Source organism: Papio anubis, chromosome 4 (assembly GCF_008728515.1).
Source record: "Papio anubis isolate 15944 chromosome 4, Panubis1.0, whole genome shotgun sequence".
Classification (NCBI taxonomy): Eukaryota; Metazoa; Chordata; class Mammalia; order Primates; family Cercopithecidae; genus Papio; species Papio anubis.
Window position 1 is genome coordinate 146,410,603 of NC_044979.1, and position 18,138 is coordinate 146,428,740.

Here is an 18,138-nt window from a genome sequence, read left to right on the forward strand (position 1 = left end):
CAGCTATCTGTTTCCCGCCAGCATTCAGTCATGGCGGTTCTCAGCCCACCTCCCGCCAGAGCCCAGCGGTTGGTTGGTTACGTCTCCTTAGTGTGGTTCACAGCAGCCCCCACCCTTTCTTTTCTTTAACCAACAGGTCACCCTGGCTGATTTTGTTTGTTTGTTTTTCTGAGATAGAGTCTTGCTCTATTGTCCAGGCTGGAGCGCAGTGGCACAATCTTGGCTCACTGCAACCTCCGACTCCCAGGTTCAAGCAATTCTCCTGCCTCAGCCTCCCAAGTAGTTGCGATACAGGTGCCCGCCACCATGCCAAGCTAATTTTTGTATTTTTGGTAGAGACAGGATTTCACCATATTAGCCAGGCTGGTCTCGAACTCCTGGCCTCGGGTGATCCACCCACCTTGGCCTCCCAAAGTGCCAGGATTACAGGCATGAGCTACCACACCCAGCCTTTTTTTTCTTTTTTCATAGAGACAGGGTCTCACTCCGTCACTCAGGCTGGAGTGCAATGGCACAATTGCAGCTCACTGCAGCCTCGACCTCCCGGGACCAAGCAATCCTCCAGCCTCAGCCCACCAGGTAGCTGGGACTGCAGGCAGGCACCACCACACCACCAACTAGATAATCTGGGCGACAGCATCCAGGGCTGGTCTTGTGAACTCCTGAGCCAAAGCCGTTTCACCTTGCCCCGCCTCCTCCCAGAGTGCTGGGATTATGTGGCTTTCACGTACCTGATGTTTTTTTTTTTTTTTTTTGAGATGCTTTGTTTTGTTTTCAGGGTTGGAGTGGCAGTGGTATGATCCTGCTCACATTGCAGGCAAACCCTCTGCCTCCCCGGTTCTAAGCAATTCTCCCGCCTCAGCTTCCTGCTAGCTGGGATTACAGGCTTACACCACCATGCCCAAGCTTAATTTTTGAATTTTATTAGAGACAGGGTTTCACCATGTTGGCTAGGCTGGTCTCAACTCCTGGACCCCTGCGATCCCACCCCACCCCGGGCACATGGTCATCTCTCAAACATCATGGACGATTTGAAGTTCCCACTCTCTCGCCTAGGCTGGAGGCAGGGAAGCGACCCTCACCACTACAGCGCCCTCCGCCCTTTCTCCTGCCTCAGCCTCCCTATAGCTGGACCACAGGTGCCCTGCCACTCCAAGCATTTTTGGCTTAGGTAGAGACGGGGTTTCACCGTGCTAGCCAAGATGATCTCGATCTCCTGACCTCATGATCCGCCCGCCTCGGCCTCCTAAAGTGCTGGGATTACAGGCGTGAGCCACCGCGCCCGGCCTAAGGACATTTTCTTTGGCAGAGAGCAGGCCAGTGTGTTACAGAATGTTCCCTGTCCTGGATCTGTTTCCTTGTGGGGTCATTAACTTATTCCTCTGTCCCCTTAATTTCCCATAAGTGAGAAATAAGGTCTCCAGCTCTGATTCACCCAGGTTTGCTTTTGGCAAGAATGTCTCACATTTAGGCTGTGTACCCCCATCCCCTCAGGCCGGCCCCTGTTTGTGTTTCTAACCTGGTCATGGCTGCTGGCTTTCGCCATTTTAAAGAAACGAGTTTCCCTTGGTAACTAGCCAGCAGTTTATAGGGGACAGCTTGGCCTCCATGAGGTCTGTCCCCACCACCTTTCCCCTTGTGGCCTTCACGTCCTTCATGTCACAGCTGTCTTCGTCTGAAAAGCAGTTTCCTTATTAGCGGGGCCGACTCCTGGTCCTCCCAAAAAGGTGGGAGAAAACTTAGTGACTTCCCTTCAGGTGCTGAGCAGATGCTGGCTTGTCTGTCTGTCTGTCTCTCTCTGTCTCTCTCTTATTCAGTGTATATATCTCTTTGCTTCCATCTTACATTCTGTTGGTCCTTGTATTCAGTTCCTCCTTAATCTCCCAAGGGACAGATCCTGTGTACAGTAGTACACATGTGGGCTGAGCGCTCTGATGACTATGGAAGATCAGCCGGCTGATGTACCTGTTATCTGGCCGTGGCCATTCCATTTCATTAAGTGTATATTGATTATTTTGGCGTCAACATCTGGGAAGGACTTCGTTCACATCTGTAAGAACACGTGCTCCGAGGGACCCTCTCTGCTGACTGTGATGCTGTGTGTCAGCTGCAGCCACAGAAACTTCCCAGGACACCCAAGGGTGACTGATGATCAGTCAGGTTGAGGCCAGTGATCCAGACCCCTGAACCAAAGTCCCCTTCATAACATCCCCAGCAGGCAGCCTCAGCCTCCGAATTCCGGGACTTATCCAGAAAGGACAGTGGTCCGGACACCTGTGATGTGAGAGGGCTCTCACATCGGGCCCACATCCACCTCCTTAGCTGCACAGCTTGGCCTAATGGAGTCCCTTCTGCACAGCCAGAGGACCGGCACACGGCACAGACACATCGCTTCATCTGCAGCTTGGGCCACCTCGTGACTCCCGGAGAATTCCCGCCATCCTCATTCTGCCTCTCACTTTCGTCCTCCTTACAAAGGCGTTTGTTTGCTGGGCCCCAGCAGCTCGGGAGGGAGGAGCCAGGGCAGCCAGGCCTCTTGTTGGCTTGATGGATGCCTGTTGGCAAGATCAAGGACTGAAAACCACTGTGTGGGGAAACGTTCATCCTTCTTGTGTTTATTCATGTATTTTTTCTTTTTTTCAGAAAAAAAAAGCTGTTCTGGATGAGGTAAGTGAGGTTTATTTCATCAGTTTCAAAATACGGATTTGTATTTTGTTGTAAAGTAGGTGAGGGGATATTTAAAGATGCGTTGAGTCCTTTTCTTTTTTTTTTTTTCTTTTTTTTGAGACAGAATCTCGCTGTGTGGCCCAGGCTGGAGTGCAGTGGTGCAACCTCGGCTCACTGCAACCTCCGCCTCCTGGGTTCAAGCGATTCTCCTGCCTCAGCCTCCCTAGTAGCTGGGATTACAGGTGCGTGCCATCACGCCCGGCTAATTTTTGTGTTTTTAGTAGAGATGGGGTTTCTCCGTGTTGGCCAGGTTGGTCTGCAACTCCTGACCTTAGGTGATTCGCCCATCTTGGGCTCCCAAAATGCAGGAATTACAGGCATGAGCCACCGCACCTAGTGAGTCCTTCTTTTCAAGAAACCAAACCAGACCCCAACATTAAGTATAACATACATAAGAAATAGAAACATCGGCCGGGCGCGGTGGCTCAAGCCTGTAATCCCAGCACTTTGGGAGGCCGAGGCGGGTGGATCACGAGGTCAGGAGATCGAGACCATCCTGGCTAACATGGTGAAACCCCGTCTCTACTAAAAATACAAAAAACTAGCCGGGCGTGGTGGCGGGCGCCTGTAGTCCCAGCTACTCGGAGGCTGAGGCAGGAGAATGGCCTGAACCTGGGAGGCGGAGCTTGCAGTGAGCCGAGATCGCGCCACTACACTCCAGCCTGGGTGACATAGCGCGAGACTCCGTCTCAAAAAAAAAAAAAAAAAAAGAAATAGAAACATCAAATAAATATTTGGATAATTTCCCACTTTCAAAATCTCTTCAATCATTCCTTCCTTCCATTCATTCTTTTCATGCACATTCACTGATCACCAGCCCTGCGTAGGACAGTCTCAGAGGCTTTGGGACGCAGAGGCTCAGACACACAAGTGAACAAGCGGTTACAGCCCAGGGTGGCGCTGGGGGCGGCCAGCCCTGCACACAAAGGCCAGGAGGTCCCTGTGAGGAGTGACGTGCAAGGTGGGCCTCGTGGGACAGATGTCAGAGCTCGCTGCACCGGGAAGTGAGGGGAGGGCGTCCTAGCAGAGCCGGCGGGATGAGCAGTCTGAGACGGGGCGAGGGCGTGGAACTGGAATGGAGGTTGAGTATGTCACCCACAGCTGAGAACTGACAGATGGATGAACAGTGCAGTTCCAGCCATGATCCTTTTCAGGGAGGAGCTGGAAAGTGAGATCGTTATTTTGCTAGAGTCCTGGTGGCCTCGGAGATGCTCGCCTCTCCTCTAGGGCCCCTTCGGGGACGGCAGTGTATTTCCACTTAGACCACGGGAGAGGCCCCAGCTCCAGTCACTCAGAGCGGGCGCTGGGCCACAGGGCTTCTCACGCTGCCTTCTTCCTTGCCGGCAACTGCTTCTCCGCGGTAGGGCAGACCCTGCACCCGCTTGTCCTCACACTCGCCAGGTGCATCTGATGCCAGCAGGGTTGACAGCTCTGCCATCAGGGCGGGGCTTGCCTCCCCCCGCCCCACCCATTGTCCCCTTCCCCTTGGCCACACTACTCATCCACAACTGTTTGCTGGGCTCCTGCCGTGTGCCAGGCACGAGAGGAGCTTGTAACAGACCAGCCAGACACTGTCCAAATTTCACGGGGTTCATACTCTGCAGTCAGGACAGCCAGTATGGTCATGGGTGTGGGCGGCGCACCAGGCTCGGTGGCCTGCGCGCAGCTGCAGTGGGAGAATGTTGGCATCTGGCGGCCAGGCCACAGCCGCGTGAGCGCCCTCCATGAGCAGGTAGCTGGACTGCCCACCTGGCTCACCACACTGTCCCTGAGGAAGGGCCCCCTGCTCACCACTGCCCTAGTCTTTAGCCTTCAGTTCTGCAGCCCCTCCATGCCTGGCCTCCTCGTCCCTGAACCTGCCCCACAGCCACACCCTTGTCCATACCCATCTGACACATTTGCAGTGGCAACTTCCAACATCCCCGTCTCTTGACAATCCCTCCCATCCTCTAGCAGCCCTCAGGCCCTCATCCCGAGGTCTCCAGCACGTCAGCCTCCCACCTGCCCACCCACCACAGCCTGCCCAGGCTCCCAGTCCCCGCAGCCGGCTGCGGTTCCTAGCACATGCCCCTGCCTGGCATCTCACTTTGTGGTTATTCTTACCAGCCTCCCGTCAGAATGCAAGCTCTGTCTTTTTGCCACAACACCTCTGGTGCCTAGACTAGCGCCTGGCATGTGGGAGGCGTTTGGTAAATGCCCTCCAGCGAGTGGGTGAGGGGACCCGGGCTCCTCGGCCAATGGGCCAGTCAGTGGTGGGTGCTGTCTCCCCGTCCTGCTTCTCTCCCTGGCACCCCCCATGCCTCAGGGTCCTCATCTCTAAAGACAGCAGTGAGGCTGCCTGTGTGGGGCTGTGGTGAGCGTGGGGTTTGGCAGTGTGTGCGCAGTGTGTGGCGTGACAGAGATGCGTGCCCCTCTTACCCCTCCGGCTGGTGCAGAACGCCCCATACCTGGCAGCCGCTTTACTGGAAGCTTCTGGGCAGCCTCCATGTGGTCACCGCACTCTGGCGGATCATTCATTGTTGATAGCCAGCGCTGCCTCGCCCTCCTCTGCTGAGCTCTTTTCCCACCCCAGCGTTCTTCCCCTTGCTTTAAGACAAAACAAAGGTGCTTTCTGTTCCAGCAGTGGCAAGCCTGCTAACCTCGCTTGGCGTGGGGCTCGGTGGGCACACTCGTCATTCTCCTAACGTGTTTGAGAGCTGCCCGTATCAGGCTGGGGGCACTCACGGGGTTAGAGGCAGATTGTTCAAAAATAAGTGCTTCCCCGAAAATGGAGCGTGGACTTCTCACGGAGTGAGATAGAGTCTCACTGTGTCACCCAGGCTGGAGTGCAGTGGCCCAGTCTTGGATCACTGCAGCCTCTGCCTCCCAGGTGCAAACGATTCTCATGCCGCAGCCTCCTGAGTAGTTGGGACTACAGGCATGCACCACCACGCCTGGCTAATTTTTGTATTTTCAGTAGAGATGGGTTTTTACCATATTGGCCAGGCTGGTGTCAAACTCCTGGGCTCAGTGGATCTTCCCACCTCAGCCTCCCAAAGCACTGGATGACAGGTGTATGCCATGCCCAGCTAATTTTTTGTAGACACAAGGTCTTGCTATGTTGCCCAGGCTGGTTTGAATTTCCTGGCCTCAAGTGATCATCCTGCCTCAGCCTCCCAACGTGCTGGGATTACAGGCATGAACCACTGCACCCGGCCACATTGCCTAAGAAAATCATTTAAGATTAAGCTCAAAGGATAAATCATTCTCTTAAGATCACTTTAGAGGTCCTGTTGCCCCTTGCTTGATTTAGAAAACGTATATGGAAAGTAGATGAAACCAGTAAACTATTCCAACGCGGAAAAATGCTCCAACATGAAAACATAACCACGTGTGAAATACCAGCCCCTATTAGCCACTGAAAGGGACTGCAGTGAACAGCAGGCCCCTCCCATTCCCAGAGTCCCCACCGTGCTAACAGGCGCCGCGCCCTGTGCTCCCTGGGGTGCCAGTGAGTTTCTGACGGACTGGGGTGAGTGGGAGCGCAGAAGGCTCTTTGGGAGACTATGGCTGCGCAGCAGTGAGAGGAGTTGCGTTCCCTACCGCCGAGGCAGCTCTCCCCTCGGCACCTCCCTCTTGCCCGCCGTCGCCCTGGGCACTCACACCCGCTTTTCTCTCCCTGCTTCCTTCCCTGACAGGCGGCTGTGGTGCTTCAGGCAGCTTTCAGGGGACATGTGGCGCGGACAAAGCTCTTAGCAAGCAAAGCACATGGCTCAGAGCCGCCCAGCATGCCAGGCCTCCCAGACCAGGTAACATCGGGGCGCTGGACATCCCAGTGGCCATCTCCAGAGCTGCTCATCTCACACTCCATCCACTGAGAAAGCGCAGGGCACCTCTCAGCCTCCACATCCCCGCCCGCCCAGCAGGCATCCCCTCCACTCCATCCCTGGCCACGTAGGCCACGCAGGCCCCTCTGCACAGGCCCCGGATGGGTATGGCATTAGGGCCAGATTGCCTTGGGGTGCCGGAGAGTCAAATAGCTCCATGAAGATGTAGCTAAAAACTACCGAAGATAGACGCAGGCCATGCCAGCCCCTCCTCTGTAAGGAGGACCAGGTGTTTGTTTAAGAATCCCTACAGTTTAAAAATTCAGAACCTGCTGCCAGGAGGCTGCTCACTGACCAGCAATTCCCGGGAGGCAGGGCCACCTGAAATGGAAACTGAGCTCTTCCCGTCTCCCTTACACCCAGGGTGTCCCCGGAGCCCAGCACCAGGAGCCACCAGGGGGCTGCCAAACAGTCATCTTCCCTACTGTCCTTGCGCCCCAGAGCTCTCCTGTGCCCCGTGTTCCGAGCCCCATCGCCCAGGCCGAGGGCAGCCCTGCGCAGGAGGAGGCCATCGTCATCATCCAGTCCGCTCTGCGGGCACACCTGGCCCGGGCCAGGCACAGGTGAGTCGGGGTCACAGGGATGCCCCCGGGACACAGATGTGGCGCAGGAGGCTGCCCACTGTAGTGGGCACAGAGCACTGGGCGCAGGGCATGTAGCGGGAACTGGAGCAGCACCTGCTGCCTGCCAGCGGGACCTCAGTTTGGGGCCTGAGTAAAGGCTTCGCGTCGTGAGGACTCCCTGCTGCACCACGGACGTGGAGCGGGCTGGAAGTTCTGATCCTCGGGAGCCCTTTCCAGAGTCGCTTCTTCCCTACTGGGAGGAGATAAGGAGGAGCTTCAGAAACCATGTAGCTCAGGTCGCCATCAGTCTGGCCTGGCTTTCGGCTGTGCCGATATGTCATCCCTTTGAAAGAAAACTGTGATGTGACCTTAGTGTTGGACACGGCATATGACAGGCGACACGTGCAGGGTCTAGATGGCAGTGTTCCTACAGGCCTCCCAGTGGATTCGCTAGGACTCTCTTGGTTGCAGAAATCAAAACCCCTTGAAGTGAGCCTGGTTAGAGGGGGAGTTTAGAGTAGAGGGAAGAGACGGCCCCACTCCCTCACCCTCCTCTGCTTCACCCTGCGTGGGGCTTGTTCCCCTCTTATCACAGACTACTCTGGTTCTCGGCCTTCATGGTGGAGACGCGCAGCCATCCAGCACTTCCAAGTGGGCAGTTTCTTCCTCCAAGGCCGCATCTGCATCTCGTGGTCCTGATCCCATGTGGCCTGGGACACACCATGGGCTCAGGAGTCGGGGACCCGTCGCTGGGCAGCGAGTCCCAGCCAGGACGTGGAGGACCATGCAACCTGCAACCACGTCCCTGGGGAATGGCAGCTGGGCCAGCCCAGACAGGAGACAGGGAAGGGAGCCGTCTGAGGCCAGCTTATAAAACTGTACTGGCCTGACCTCAGCATGGTCCCTGAGGAGATGGATAGGGGACGTGTCTGAGGCTCTTCATGGCTGGACGTTTCTGGACCCTGGGTGCATCTTGGGTACAGGGCTGGCCGTGGGGCTCCGGCGTGGCTGTGTGTTTGCTTTCATTGGAATACTTGCCTCCAGGCAAATTAGTGAGGCTTGTCGGAAACCTCAGAGAGGTTTGTACTCCCTAAAGGCAGAATCAGCTGGCGTTTTCTTTTTTCCAGCGCTACCGGTAAAAGAACCACCACCGCAGCTTCTACGAAGAGGAGATCGGCTTCAGCCACACACGGGGACGCCTCCTCCCCACCCTTCCTCGCAGCTCCTCCTGGTAATTTCATTCATTTGGATTCTGGCACCAGGACAGCTGGTCTGCTGAGGTCCCAGCCAAACAGTGGCCACCTCCAGGAAGCCCGGGCTGTGTCAGGACGGAAGGGAGAAGTGTCCCATCTGGAGCTGCCTCTGAACTAAGCGTCGCCTTATGCCAGGAAGGCCCCCAACAGAGCCCCCCTTGGCCCAGCTTGTCCCTTGTCCCTGGAATTGCAGAGGTCCTTGTCCCTGGGACTGCAGAGGTCCTCGCTGTCTTTATTTTTGCTCTCAGCTCCAATGGGACTGAGGTGGCTTCCTCCTTCGGGCCAGCATTTCTCCCATTTGTTTGTTAAGTAAAACTGTGTTATTGTTTCCTTTTCTATTTTGTTAAAGCCCAAAAACAGTCAGTGAAGAAGCCGCTGGCGCTGCAGGATGCCACACCCTCAGGTGAGGCCTCATCCCTGCTCTGCCGGAGCTACCCGGAGCTGACGGGGATGCCCCAGCAGGGCCCTGCCTTTCTCTGGCCGTCAGTCCCTTCATGTGCAAAGTAGAGAACGGGCTAGACAGCTCAAAAGCTACTCTGCACCCCCAAATCTATGCGGCTCTGCGTAGACTTGAGATCCCGTGTCTTATCCTGCAATTAGAAACCCCTCACTGATACTCAAGCCGTAAAGGGAGGGTGAGTGCAGAGGCGCAGTGTCGAGACGCGGGACTGTCAGGAGATGGAGAAGGGCAGCCTTGAGACCTGTTGAGGAGTGTGGCGTGTGGGGCCATCTCGCGTGGGAAGTGTTAGGTAAAGGGCTTTGCTGTGCTGAGTCCTTAGGTCTCCAGGGTGGAGTCAGGGAGGGAGGAGACAGAACAGCAAGGAAAGCCACAAAGGAAGAGGCTCTTCTGAGCCCAAAGGATGAGGGTGATGAAGGCCGGGGGTGAAGGAAGGGTGAGGCCTGCCCGGGACCCACACACCTTAATGAGAATGTCCCTTCAGGACGGGCCCAGGGAGGCGGCAGCCCCCCAGCACCACTGCAGTAAGTGTGGGGGCCCATGGTGGGCCGAGGCCTTGCTTTCCTAGGAGATCCCTCCTGTGATGACACGGAGTCGGGAAGAGGCCGTTTTGGGGCCCACATCAGACCTGGAGCCCGAAAGCCTTCCCTCCCCAGGGGGTCCCGCTAGGGGCTGTGTCTGAGAGAGTCTCCTGCACAAGCTAAGAACTGTACACCACGTTTGACCTGGAAATGCCACATATGAAATCACGTTTTCTTCTTTTCAGTCAGTTTTTAACCTAGTTTCGTCAGAGCTAGAAAACTTTGAACTTTGCTATTCGCTCCAAAACCTCCATTTGTAAAGCTCAACCAAAAGAGGAGCCCCGTGGGGTTTCGGGGAGAATGTGCAGACACGCAAAGCCGCCGGCCGGCCTGTGACTCACGGGCTCTGCAAAAGGCTTTCCATTGTTCCGCCGGCTTCACCAGACCCTGCGTTTGGTGACCTTTAGAGGCTTTGATGAGGGGCTAAAGCGGGCCTTGGTGCTGCCCTTTTCTCTTGCTAAACGCAAGTGATTTTGAAGGGGCAAGTTCATCCCAGTGACCCAGGGATTCAGCTTGATTGACCTAAGGAAATGTCTCTGTGAAAAGTAGACATCGAGCTTTTGTTTAAGCTGATTGGTTGTTTTTGAAGATCACCATGAAAACTGTTTTTAATTTTGTAAGGTTCCCCTTTAATATGAATTTTCTTGGAAGTGGCAGGAAAAAAAGCTGACACAGTTACAGTATCTGCAGCATGGCCGAGTTGCCATTTCCTTCCCTTTTTAAAATCTCACATCAGCAGTTCGTTACTTTTTTACTTTCATCTTTCAAGGCAGTAAGAGTCAGGCTCCCTCGCAAGGAGCTCTGGGGCCTGCTGGTGTGGTAGGGCCGGTCCCCTCTTCAGCTCTGGTGCCCACCCCCATCCCGTCTGTAGGTGGCTTCCCATTCTAGAGTGGATTAAGAGTTCTGAACACTCTAGATGCTTATGAAGGAAGTAGCATCCAAAGGGGGATGGCCGAGCAGCTTGCAGGCTCACAGCGATCCGTGCCTTGCCCCCTCCTGCCTTCCATACCAGTGGCCAGCGAGTTAACAGGGAAGCTGGCTTTTTTTTTTTTTTAAGATGTGGTCTCGCCGTGTTGCCCAGACTGGTCTAGAACTCCTGGGTTCAAGCCATCCTCCCACCTCGGCCTCCCAGAGTCCTGGGGTTACAGGCGTGAGCCACTGCACCCAGCAGAAATGCTCCTACACACAGGTAGCCGCCCGGCCAGGCCCCGGACTCCTGGGCTACTGCTGTGGGAACAATTTCCAGGGAATTCCTCCGGCGCAGACTTGAGGTTCCTCCGTGCTGGCAAATGTCCGCTTTTGCAGGAGTTTGGATTTGGGGAATGGTGACCAGAGCTGAGTGTGAAGGCTAGGAGAGTGAGGCTTTCTGGCAGGTGTGTGAGTTGGTCCTGCGGGCCTGTGTGCCCCATGGCTTACTGCTTCTGGGGGTAGCCGCCGTCTTACCCGCCGGGGAAGACCAGACAGTGTAAGGGTGTCCGTGGTGTCAGCCCCTGAGGTCACCGTGGCTGACCCGTCTCCCTGTGGTTCATTTCCACAGACCCCTCTCCCGCAGGGCCGCAGTCCGTGGCACCTCCACCTGGGGATGACGTCAACTCCGATGATTCCGACGATATTGTCATCGCCCCATCTCTGCCCACGAAGAAGAACTTTCCAGTCTAGGTCCCCGTCACTGTCTCCATGACGTGATGGCAGCACTGCTGAGGACATAGGAGCCACGACTGGAAAGATAATTTGTCGTGTTAGGAGAAGAATGATACCTACTTAACCTCTCAACATCTGCATCGTCTCTCTGTGCTTTTGTTTGTGGAAGGAAACCCAAATGCCTTTACTTTATTCTCCGGGGAGGGCCAGCGGCTCGCATCTCCCTCGTCTCCAGCTGCAGCTCGGATGGTGGGTTTTCAGTGGCGACAGACACATCTGCCGTGAGCTCGCGGATACCAGGGAGCCCTGTAGTGACATGTTATCTGACCACCTCGCCACCTGCCCACGACCTTGACCATGAGGAGCTGCTATCTGCAGCTAGCGCCAACACCACGCCTGCTCTTCCTGGTGACACCCACGACAACCAGGATTTGCTTCGATCTCGGCCCAGTAGGCCAGGCAGAGGCGCCCCGCTGTGTCTTAGGAAGGTGTGAGACCGGCTTCCCCCCATCCCCACAGCAAAACACGGCATGTCCCAAGCCAGTGAGGAGCTAAAGACACCCAGGTCCCCAAATGAGCGTACGCCCATGCCCCACCTGCTCACACCGTCCTTTCCCGTCACCCTCGCTACCCCTGGAGCACTGCCCTCCACAGCTGCCCTTCCCAGGAAGGAGTTTGGTTGGATTCTGTCACTGTGGAGACAAAGTCTTCTCTTTAATTCCAAATTATAACCACAAAAGCAGCATCACACTTGCTTTTGAGAACATCAGGGTGATGTCTGTTCCCAAACCGGCAGCAGGTGTCTCAGCCTCTGTGGGGCCACCCGGGGGAAGGAGAGGAGAGGAGGGTGAGGAGGCAGGCTCGCCGTTCCAAGGGAGAGCACAGGCTCGTGCTGGGGTGTGTTGCATGTGGTATCTGGGACAGTCCCCATCATCCCATGTGTGCGGCCTCTGCACTTCCAGCTCCACTGCTGGCCTGGGCTGGGCTGGGCATGCAGAGCCTGGGGAGCCAGCAGCTGCGGAGGCCTGGGAGGAGCCCTTGGAGGCAGCAGCTGCAGAGGCCTAGGAAGGAGTTCCTGGGGGAAGCGCACAGTGTCCAGTGCCCATCTCTTGCTTGTGTGTGAGATTAGCCCCTGCTGGGGCATCAAGAGGAAGAGCCTTAGACCTGGGTGGGCCTTCAGGGGCATCTAGACCCCTGCAGAGCCCGGGCCTGGTGTCCACATCTCCACAGCACCCCTGTGGGGACTCCTGCCGGGGCTGGCTGCTGTCTCAGGAAAGACCCAATGTTAGAAAGCCCCTTCTTACACAGCCAAAGGCTTCTCCCAAGGCTTCTGGCCACAGGGACAGGCTAACCCCTGGGCACCTCTTCTGCAGCATGGCGTCCTTCTGATTCACCCAAGCTGAGCCTGGGGCGTCCTCCACGGCGGTCAGAAGGCCGATGGCCCCAACACAGTGGCTTGTGGAAGAGAGAGAGGAGGCTCTGAATGTCCATCTGCCCTGTGGGAGGAGGACACAGATGTCCCCAGTGCAGCCTGTCCTCTCCCAGTCAGTCAGGGATGGGGCCACCCAAAGTGCAGGACCCGCCCCACCCTGCGGTTCGCAGCCTGGCTCCTGTCTCCACTTAGGTGCTGTTTCTACAGCGGGTGGAACTGAGTCAGCGGGGGTCCTGGCTGTGTATGTCTTTTCCTTACTTGGTCTATGGGTTGTCAAGTCCATTTTTTTTTTTTTTCACTGAACTGGCTGGTAACTTGATGGACTGTGTAACTGACACAGGCCCTCCGTAAACCCCTGTCTTCACCCCACCTGCCCGGGTCCACTCCCTGGGGCTCTGTCCCAGCCATCCCTGCTTGCCAGCTCCAAGCTGCAGTCCTAGGAGCCAGTCTACCTCAAAAGCCCTGAGAAAGTGAGACACCTGCACGTTCGCTGCGGGAGACCCTCCGTTCTCTTGTGGCAGCTGCTCCCTCTTGTTAAACCAAGCCGTTTCTGCAGGACATGCTCACTCTTGGGAACCAGTGGCCTAGAGCTTTGGGTTACGGGTATGGAGAGGGCGTTCCTGCCTCAGGCTTGGCGGAGAATGTTCCATACATAAACCACCATGTCCTCCTTTGGTGCAGCTGGACTGCTCTGTTAAAAGCCAGCATCTGTCTTGAAGCTCGCTGGGTAAATGGCAATGCATTCTCAAGCCTGTGTCTTCAGCTGATGCCCAGTGTCCAGTGCTGGTCACCAGTCCCCTTTGCTGGGGACAGCCCGCCCGGCTGTTCTGTGGTCCTGGAACACTGCAGTGTGGTTTTGTTCCTTGGAGACAGCACCAAGCGGAGAGGCCTCCTTGCCGGCTGCCCCAGGGCCTGGGGGCCAGGGGTTCTGGCCCTGCGGGAACTTAGGCAGGAGGGGAAGAGAAGCCCATGGAGCCATGGGAGGGGTGTCATGGGTGGGGCCTAGCCATGGGAGGGGTGAGATGTGGGCGGGGCCCAGTCATGGGCGGGGTAGCTGTGGGCGGGGCCTAGCCGTGGGCGGGGCCTGTCGTGGGTGGGGTGAGCTGTGGGCGGAGCCTAGTCATGGGAGGGGTGAGCTGTGGATGGACGGGACTGAGCCATGGGAGGGGCAAGCCATGGACTGGGCCAGGCTGTTGGAGCCATGGGTGGAGTAGGCTGGGCGGAGCTGCTGGGGCTGCTGGCAGGGCCTAGGAAAGTAGACAACTCCCGGGGGAGACTGGAAGTAGAGCGTGAGTCCCCATGAAAGGGACCTCTGCCCCAGGGTTAAGTGCCAAAGCAGGTCCCGCCCACCACTTCGGGGTAGACGTTGGTGGCACGTGTTGCTCAGGGTGTCCTGATTGTCTGGCACGTGTTGCTCAGGGTGTCCTGATTGTCGCTGCAACGCCTCCACATCACCTTGAACTTAAAGAACGGCAGCAAAGCTGTATCTGCTGTCAGAGGCTGTTAGGTAGCCCAGCGTTAAACTAACATACTCTTTCTCCATCACATGCTCTTTAAACAAGGAGACACAGAAAATGTTCGTCTCCAGGGCCCGGCCCCACTGTGTTGACAGCAGCCACACCTGTTGAGCCGACACTGCTGAGGCTGAAGCTGGCCCCAGTGCAGGGGGCTGGTGAGCCACAGGTGCAGCTCCCCGGAGGTGTGCTCTCCCCTAGAGTCCTGCCCCCACCTCCTCCCCAAGGCCTATTCCTGCTGCCCTCAGACCTCAGCAGAGGCACCAGCTGGAGGGCTCCACGGACATCCTTGGAGATACGGGAAGCTTTCCTGGCACAGGGCACAGCTCTTAGGAGGCGTTGGTAGGACGCTGTCTCCCCAGTGTGTCCTGCTCATCCAGGAGGGGGAGAAAGAGGAGGAGGCCCCAGGCTCAGAAGCCAGGGACAGATGGCCGAGGATTACCAAACTGAATCCAGGTAGTGCCATGACCCTGGGTGTCCCCTTGGTTCACGTCACCCACCAGACACAGCTGCAGAGAGAGTGCAGGGAGGGGCTGGGACCAAAGAGGCCAGAAACCAGCAGAAAGGAGGCAGAAGTGAGGTGGGTGTGCCTGGGGCACAAAGCCAGCACCGGGGAGATTTCAGTGGAGTCCTACAGCCAGTTTCTGTGCGGACTGTGATGCCAGAGAGGCGTGCAGCCTCTGGGCAAGTCGGGAGAGGGCTGGGGTGGTCCCCACAAGGGAGAAGAGGTGGAAGGGCCAGAGAAGACCGCCAAGACCGCCAAGACCACCGTTTCCCCAGGCATGGGGTGAGTGGCCTGACTATGAGACTAGCGGGCAGAGCCAAGCAGGGCTAAACTCCAACCCAGGGCCCAGTATTGGACAAAATAGCTTTTTCTTTGCTCATTTGTCTGTGTATTAAGAAGAGACTAAAATAGCCAAACGACACTGGTCGCACGCTCTGGCTGTGGTCTGTCTGCTGAATGTCTATTTTTGTCTCCTGACAAGAGACGTGAGGACCATGCCCTTGATCCCTCCAACAGACCAGAAACCCCCTTCCTTGCAAAAAAGAAAAAAAAAAAGCCAATTGAATTAGGAAGAGATCACCCAACCTAGCTCAGATCCACCAAGATAAGCACAGCAAAGCTCGGCTGCATTTTTGAGGAATAAAAACCTTCTGTAGAAAGCACCAATAACCTTTAAGATCTGAATGAGATTCTAATATAACCCGTCTAAACAATGGCAAAATTCCTCCTTTGGTTTTGGAAGCAGCGCTTGCTCACACGTGGCTCAGGGATTCTCTGAGGACCAGGAGTTGACACACAAACCCCGCCATGGGTCCGAGCCAGCTATTTCTCAAGGCTCCCACCTCGCCAAGCTCCCAAGGGCCTGCCGGCAGCGCCTACGCTGTGCCAACTACCCTGTCTGGTACAGACCACGGCTGGGTAAGCACCCTCAAAAGCAACAGAAACAACGTCTGGAAGCTGAAAGGCGAAACTGTCGAGATGGCTCAGGAGAGGAAGGAGCGGACCCACTGGTCTTCGGCATTTTGTATTTAGAATTATTCTAATTTTATACAGAACGTATAGGCAGATCTTTTGGAAGGGATACGGTTTTCATTCTTGTGCAACTCATTATTCTCATTACTGGCCTTTTAAATAAAAAGTTGTTTTGCAGGGCGCCTTGATTGCCCGTGAAGCTGTCCCTTTAATTACCTCCAGGTGTGTTCCTGCTCCATGTGCTCAGGCTGCACAAATGATGTGCTTCAGAAACCCCGCTTCTCCGGGCTTCTGGCATTTTGCTGTGGTCGTCGTGTAGGCTTGGGGTTGGGGAGCCAGCTGGAGGGACGAGTCCCGCCGCCAGCTCCCCACCACACGTGAACTCGGATACATCTGTTGACACCCCAGTCCCCCCTCGAATTTCAGTTCCTGAGATGTGAGGACACAAAAATGTCCGTGCGTGAGGCAGTTATTTCTCCACATGTGATTTCATTTTTGTTTCAGGAGCAGGGAAAGAATAATTTCCTGAAGAATCAAACACAGATGGAAACAACCAGAAGGAGCTGATATCTGGGTTTTGTTTTCCAATATTTTGTTGCATGGGACAAGGTGCATCTGTGGCTTTGCGCGCTTGTGGCTGCCTGCCCTGGGGCCCTGAATCCTGGGTGGAGTGTGTCTGAAGCCTCCATATTTACTGAGGTTGGCTCTGGCATTTGCCCAAGCCCATTTTCTCTCTATCGATCTCATATATGTGTGTGTGTGTGTGTGTGTGTGTGTGTGTGTGTGTGTGTGTGTGGAAATATATGTACATTTTTAAATTGAGATAGGGTCTTGCTGTCTTGCCCGGGCTGGAGTGCAGTGGTGCAATCATAGCTCACTGCAGCTTCAAACTCTTGGGTTTAAGCCATCCTCTTGCCTCAGCCTCCCAAGTAGCTAGGACTATAGGTGTGCACCACCATGCCCAACCACTTTTTTTTTTTTGAGACGGAGTCTCGCTCTGTCACCCAGGCTGGAGTGCAGTGGCACGATCTCCGCTCACTGCAAGCTCCGCCGCCTCCCGGGTTCACATCATTCTCCTGCCTCAGCCTCCCTAGAAGCTGGGACTACAGGCGCCCACCACCACGCCCGGGTAAGTTTTTTGTATTTTTAGTAGAGACGGGGTTTTACTGTGTTCGCCAGGATGGTCTCGATCTCCTGACCTCATGATCCGCCCAACTCGGCCTCCCAAAGTGCTGGGATTACAGGCATGAGCCACCGCGCCCGGCCGCCCAACCACTTTTTAAAAAATTTCTGGCCAGGTGCAGTGGCGCGTGCCTGTAATGCCAGCCCTTTGGGAGGCCGAGGTGGGCGGATCACGAGGTCAGGAGTTTGAGACCAGTCCAGCCAATATGGTGACACCCTGTCTCTACTAAAAATAGAAAAATTAGCCGTGTGTAGTGGCGCACACCTGTAGTCCCAGCTACTCGGGAGGCTGAGGCAGAAGAATCGCTTGAACCCAAGAGGCAGAGGTTGCGGTGAGCTGAGATGGCGCCACTGCACTCCAGGGTGGGCAACAGAGCAAGACTGTCTCAAATAATAATAACAATAATTCCGTAAAGATGGGGTCTTGCTGAGTTGCCCAGGCTAGTCTTGAACTACTGGGCCCAAGTGATCCTCACACCTCAGCCTCCCACACCTGACTGAAACTACAGGTGTGCACCTGGCTAATATAAAAAATTTTGGGGGTGGGGGACAGTGGTTCACGCTTGTAATCCCAGCACTTTGAGAGGCCGAGGTGGTGGATCACCTGAGGTCAGGAGTTCGAGGCCAGCCTGGCCAACATGATGACACCCCGTCTCTACTAAAAATACAAAAATTAGCCGGGTGTAGTGGCACACGCCTGTAATCCCAGCTACTCAGGAGGCTGAGGCAGGAGAATCACTTGAACCTCGGAGGTGGAGGTTGCAGCGAGCCATTGCACTCCAGCCTGGGCAACAAGAGCAAAACTCCGTCTCAATAAATAAATAAATAAATAAATAAAATAATTTTTTGGTAGAGATAGGGTCTTGCTATGTTGCCCAGCCTGGTGTCCAATGCCTGGCCTCAAGCGATCCTCCCACCTTGGCCTCCCGAAGTGCTGGAATTACAGGTGTGAGCCACTGCGCCCTGCCCCGAGCCCATCTTTACACCCCGATGGCCTGTGTGCTGTCCTGGCAAGTGGTTCATTTGTAGACTTGCACTTTACAGAGGAGCTGGTAGGGCCTGAAGGAGCCTGTGGCATTGGAGAGCATGGTGCACCAGGCACTCGCCCGCTGCAAGCTCGCTGCCACCGCAGCCACCAGCTGTGATCTCCCTGAGGGGTTCAGACCCACCAGCAGAGAGGAGGTAGCCTGTGGGGGCTTCTCAGCTAGAGCTGGCGAGAGAAGGAGAGAGAAGGTCCAACCTCAGGCCTCCACCTGCCGTGGGCCGGGGTATGGATAGACATGGAAGTATGTGAGCGTGGACATCCGTGCACACAGGCACAGGCACACGGGGAGAACCCTCTTCCTCTTCCCCATCCGGCCCGCTAGTTTTTGGCGTTTCCAGGCATGTGCTGAGTACATGAGGGCCTCCTCAAAGACCGAGTGAGAGTCACCACAAGCTCTTGC

General features: G+C 55.8%; 1 protein-coding gene across 15 annotated transcripts in view; it reads left to right on the top strand.

Moving 5' to 3' along the window:
* The window catches only part of IQCE (IQ motif containing E), a 50,459-nt gene extending 38,607 nt beyond the window's left edge, over positions 1-11,852 (top strand). For 6 of the 15 annotated variants that reach the window (XM_009202513.3, XM_009202514.3, XM_009202520.3 and 3 more), the window contains 6 exons: positions 2,644-2,667; positions 6,405-6,515; positions 6,957-7,156; positions 8,284-8,387; positions 8,759-8,812; positions 10,985-11,852. In XM_009202513.3, coding sequence (XP_009200777.1) covers positions 2,644-2,667; positions 6,405-6,515; positions 6,957-7,156; positions 8,284-8,387; positions 8,759-8,812; positions 10,985-11,106 — 615 coding nt within the window. In that variant the 3' untranslated portion in view covers positions 11,107-11,852. The other 9 variants (XM_009202519.3, XM_003895668.4, XM_009202518.3 and 6 more) reach the window with 7 other exon arrangements.
* Positions 11,853-18,138: the final 6,286 nt, after the last annotated feature.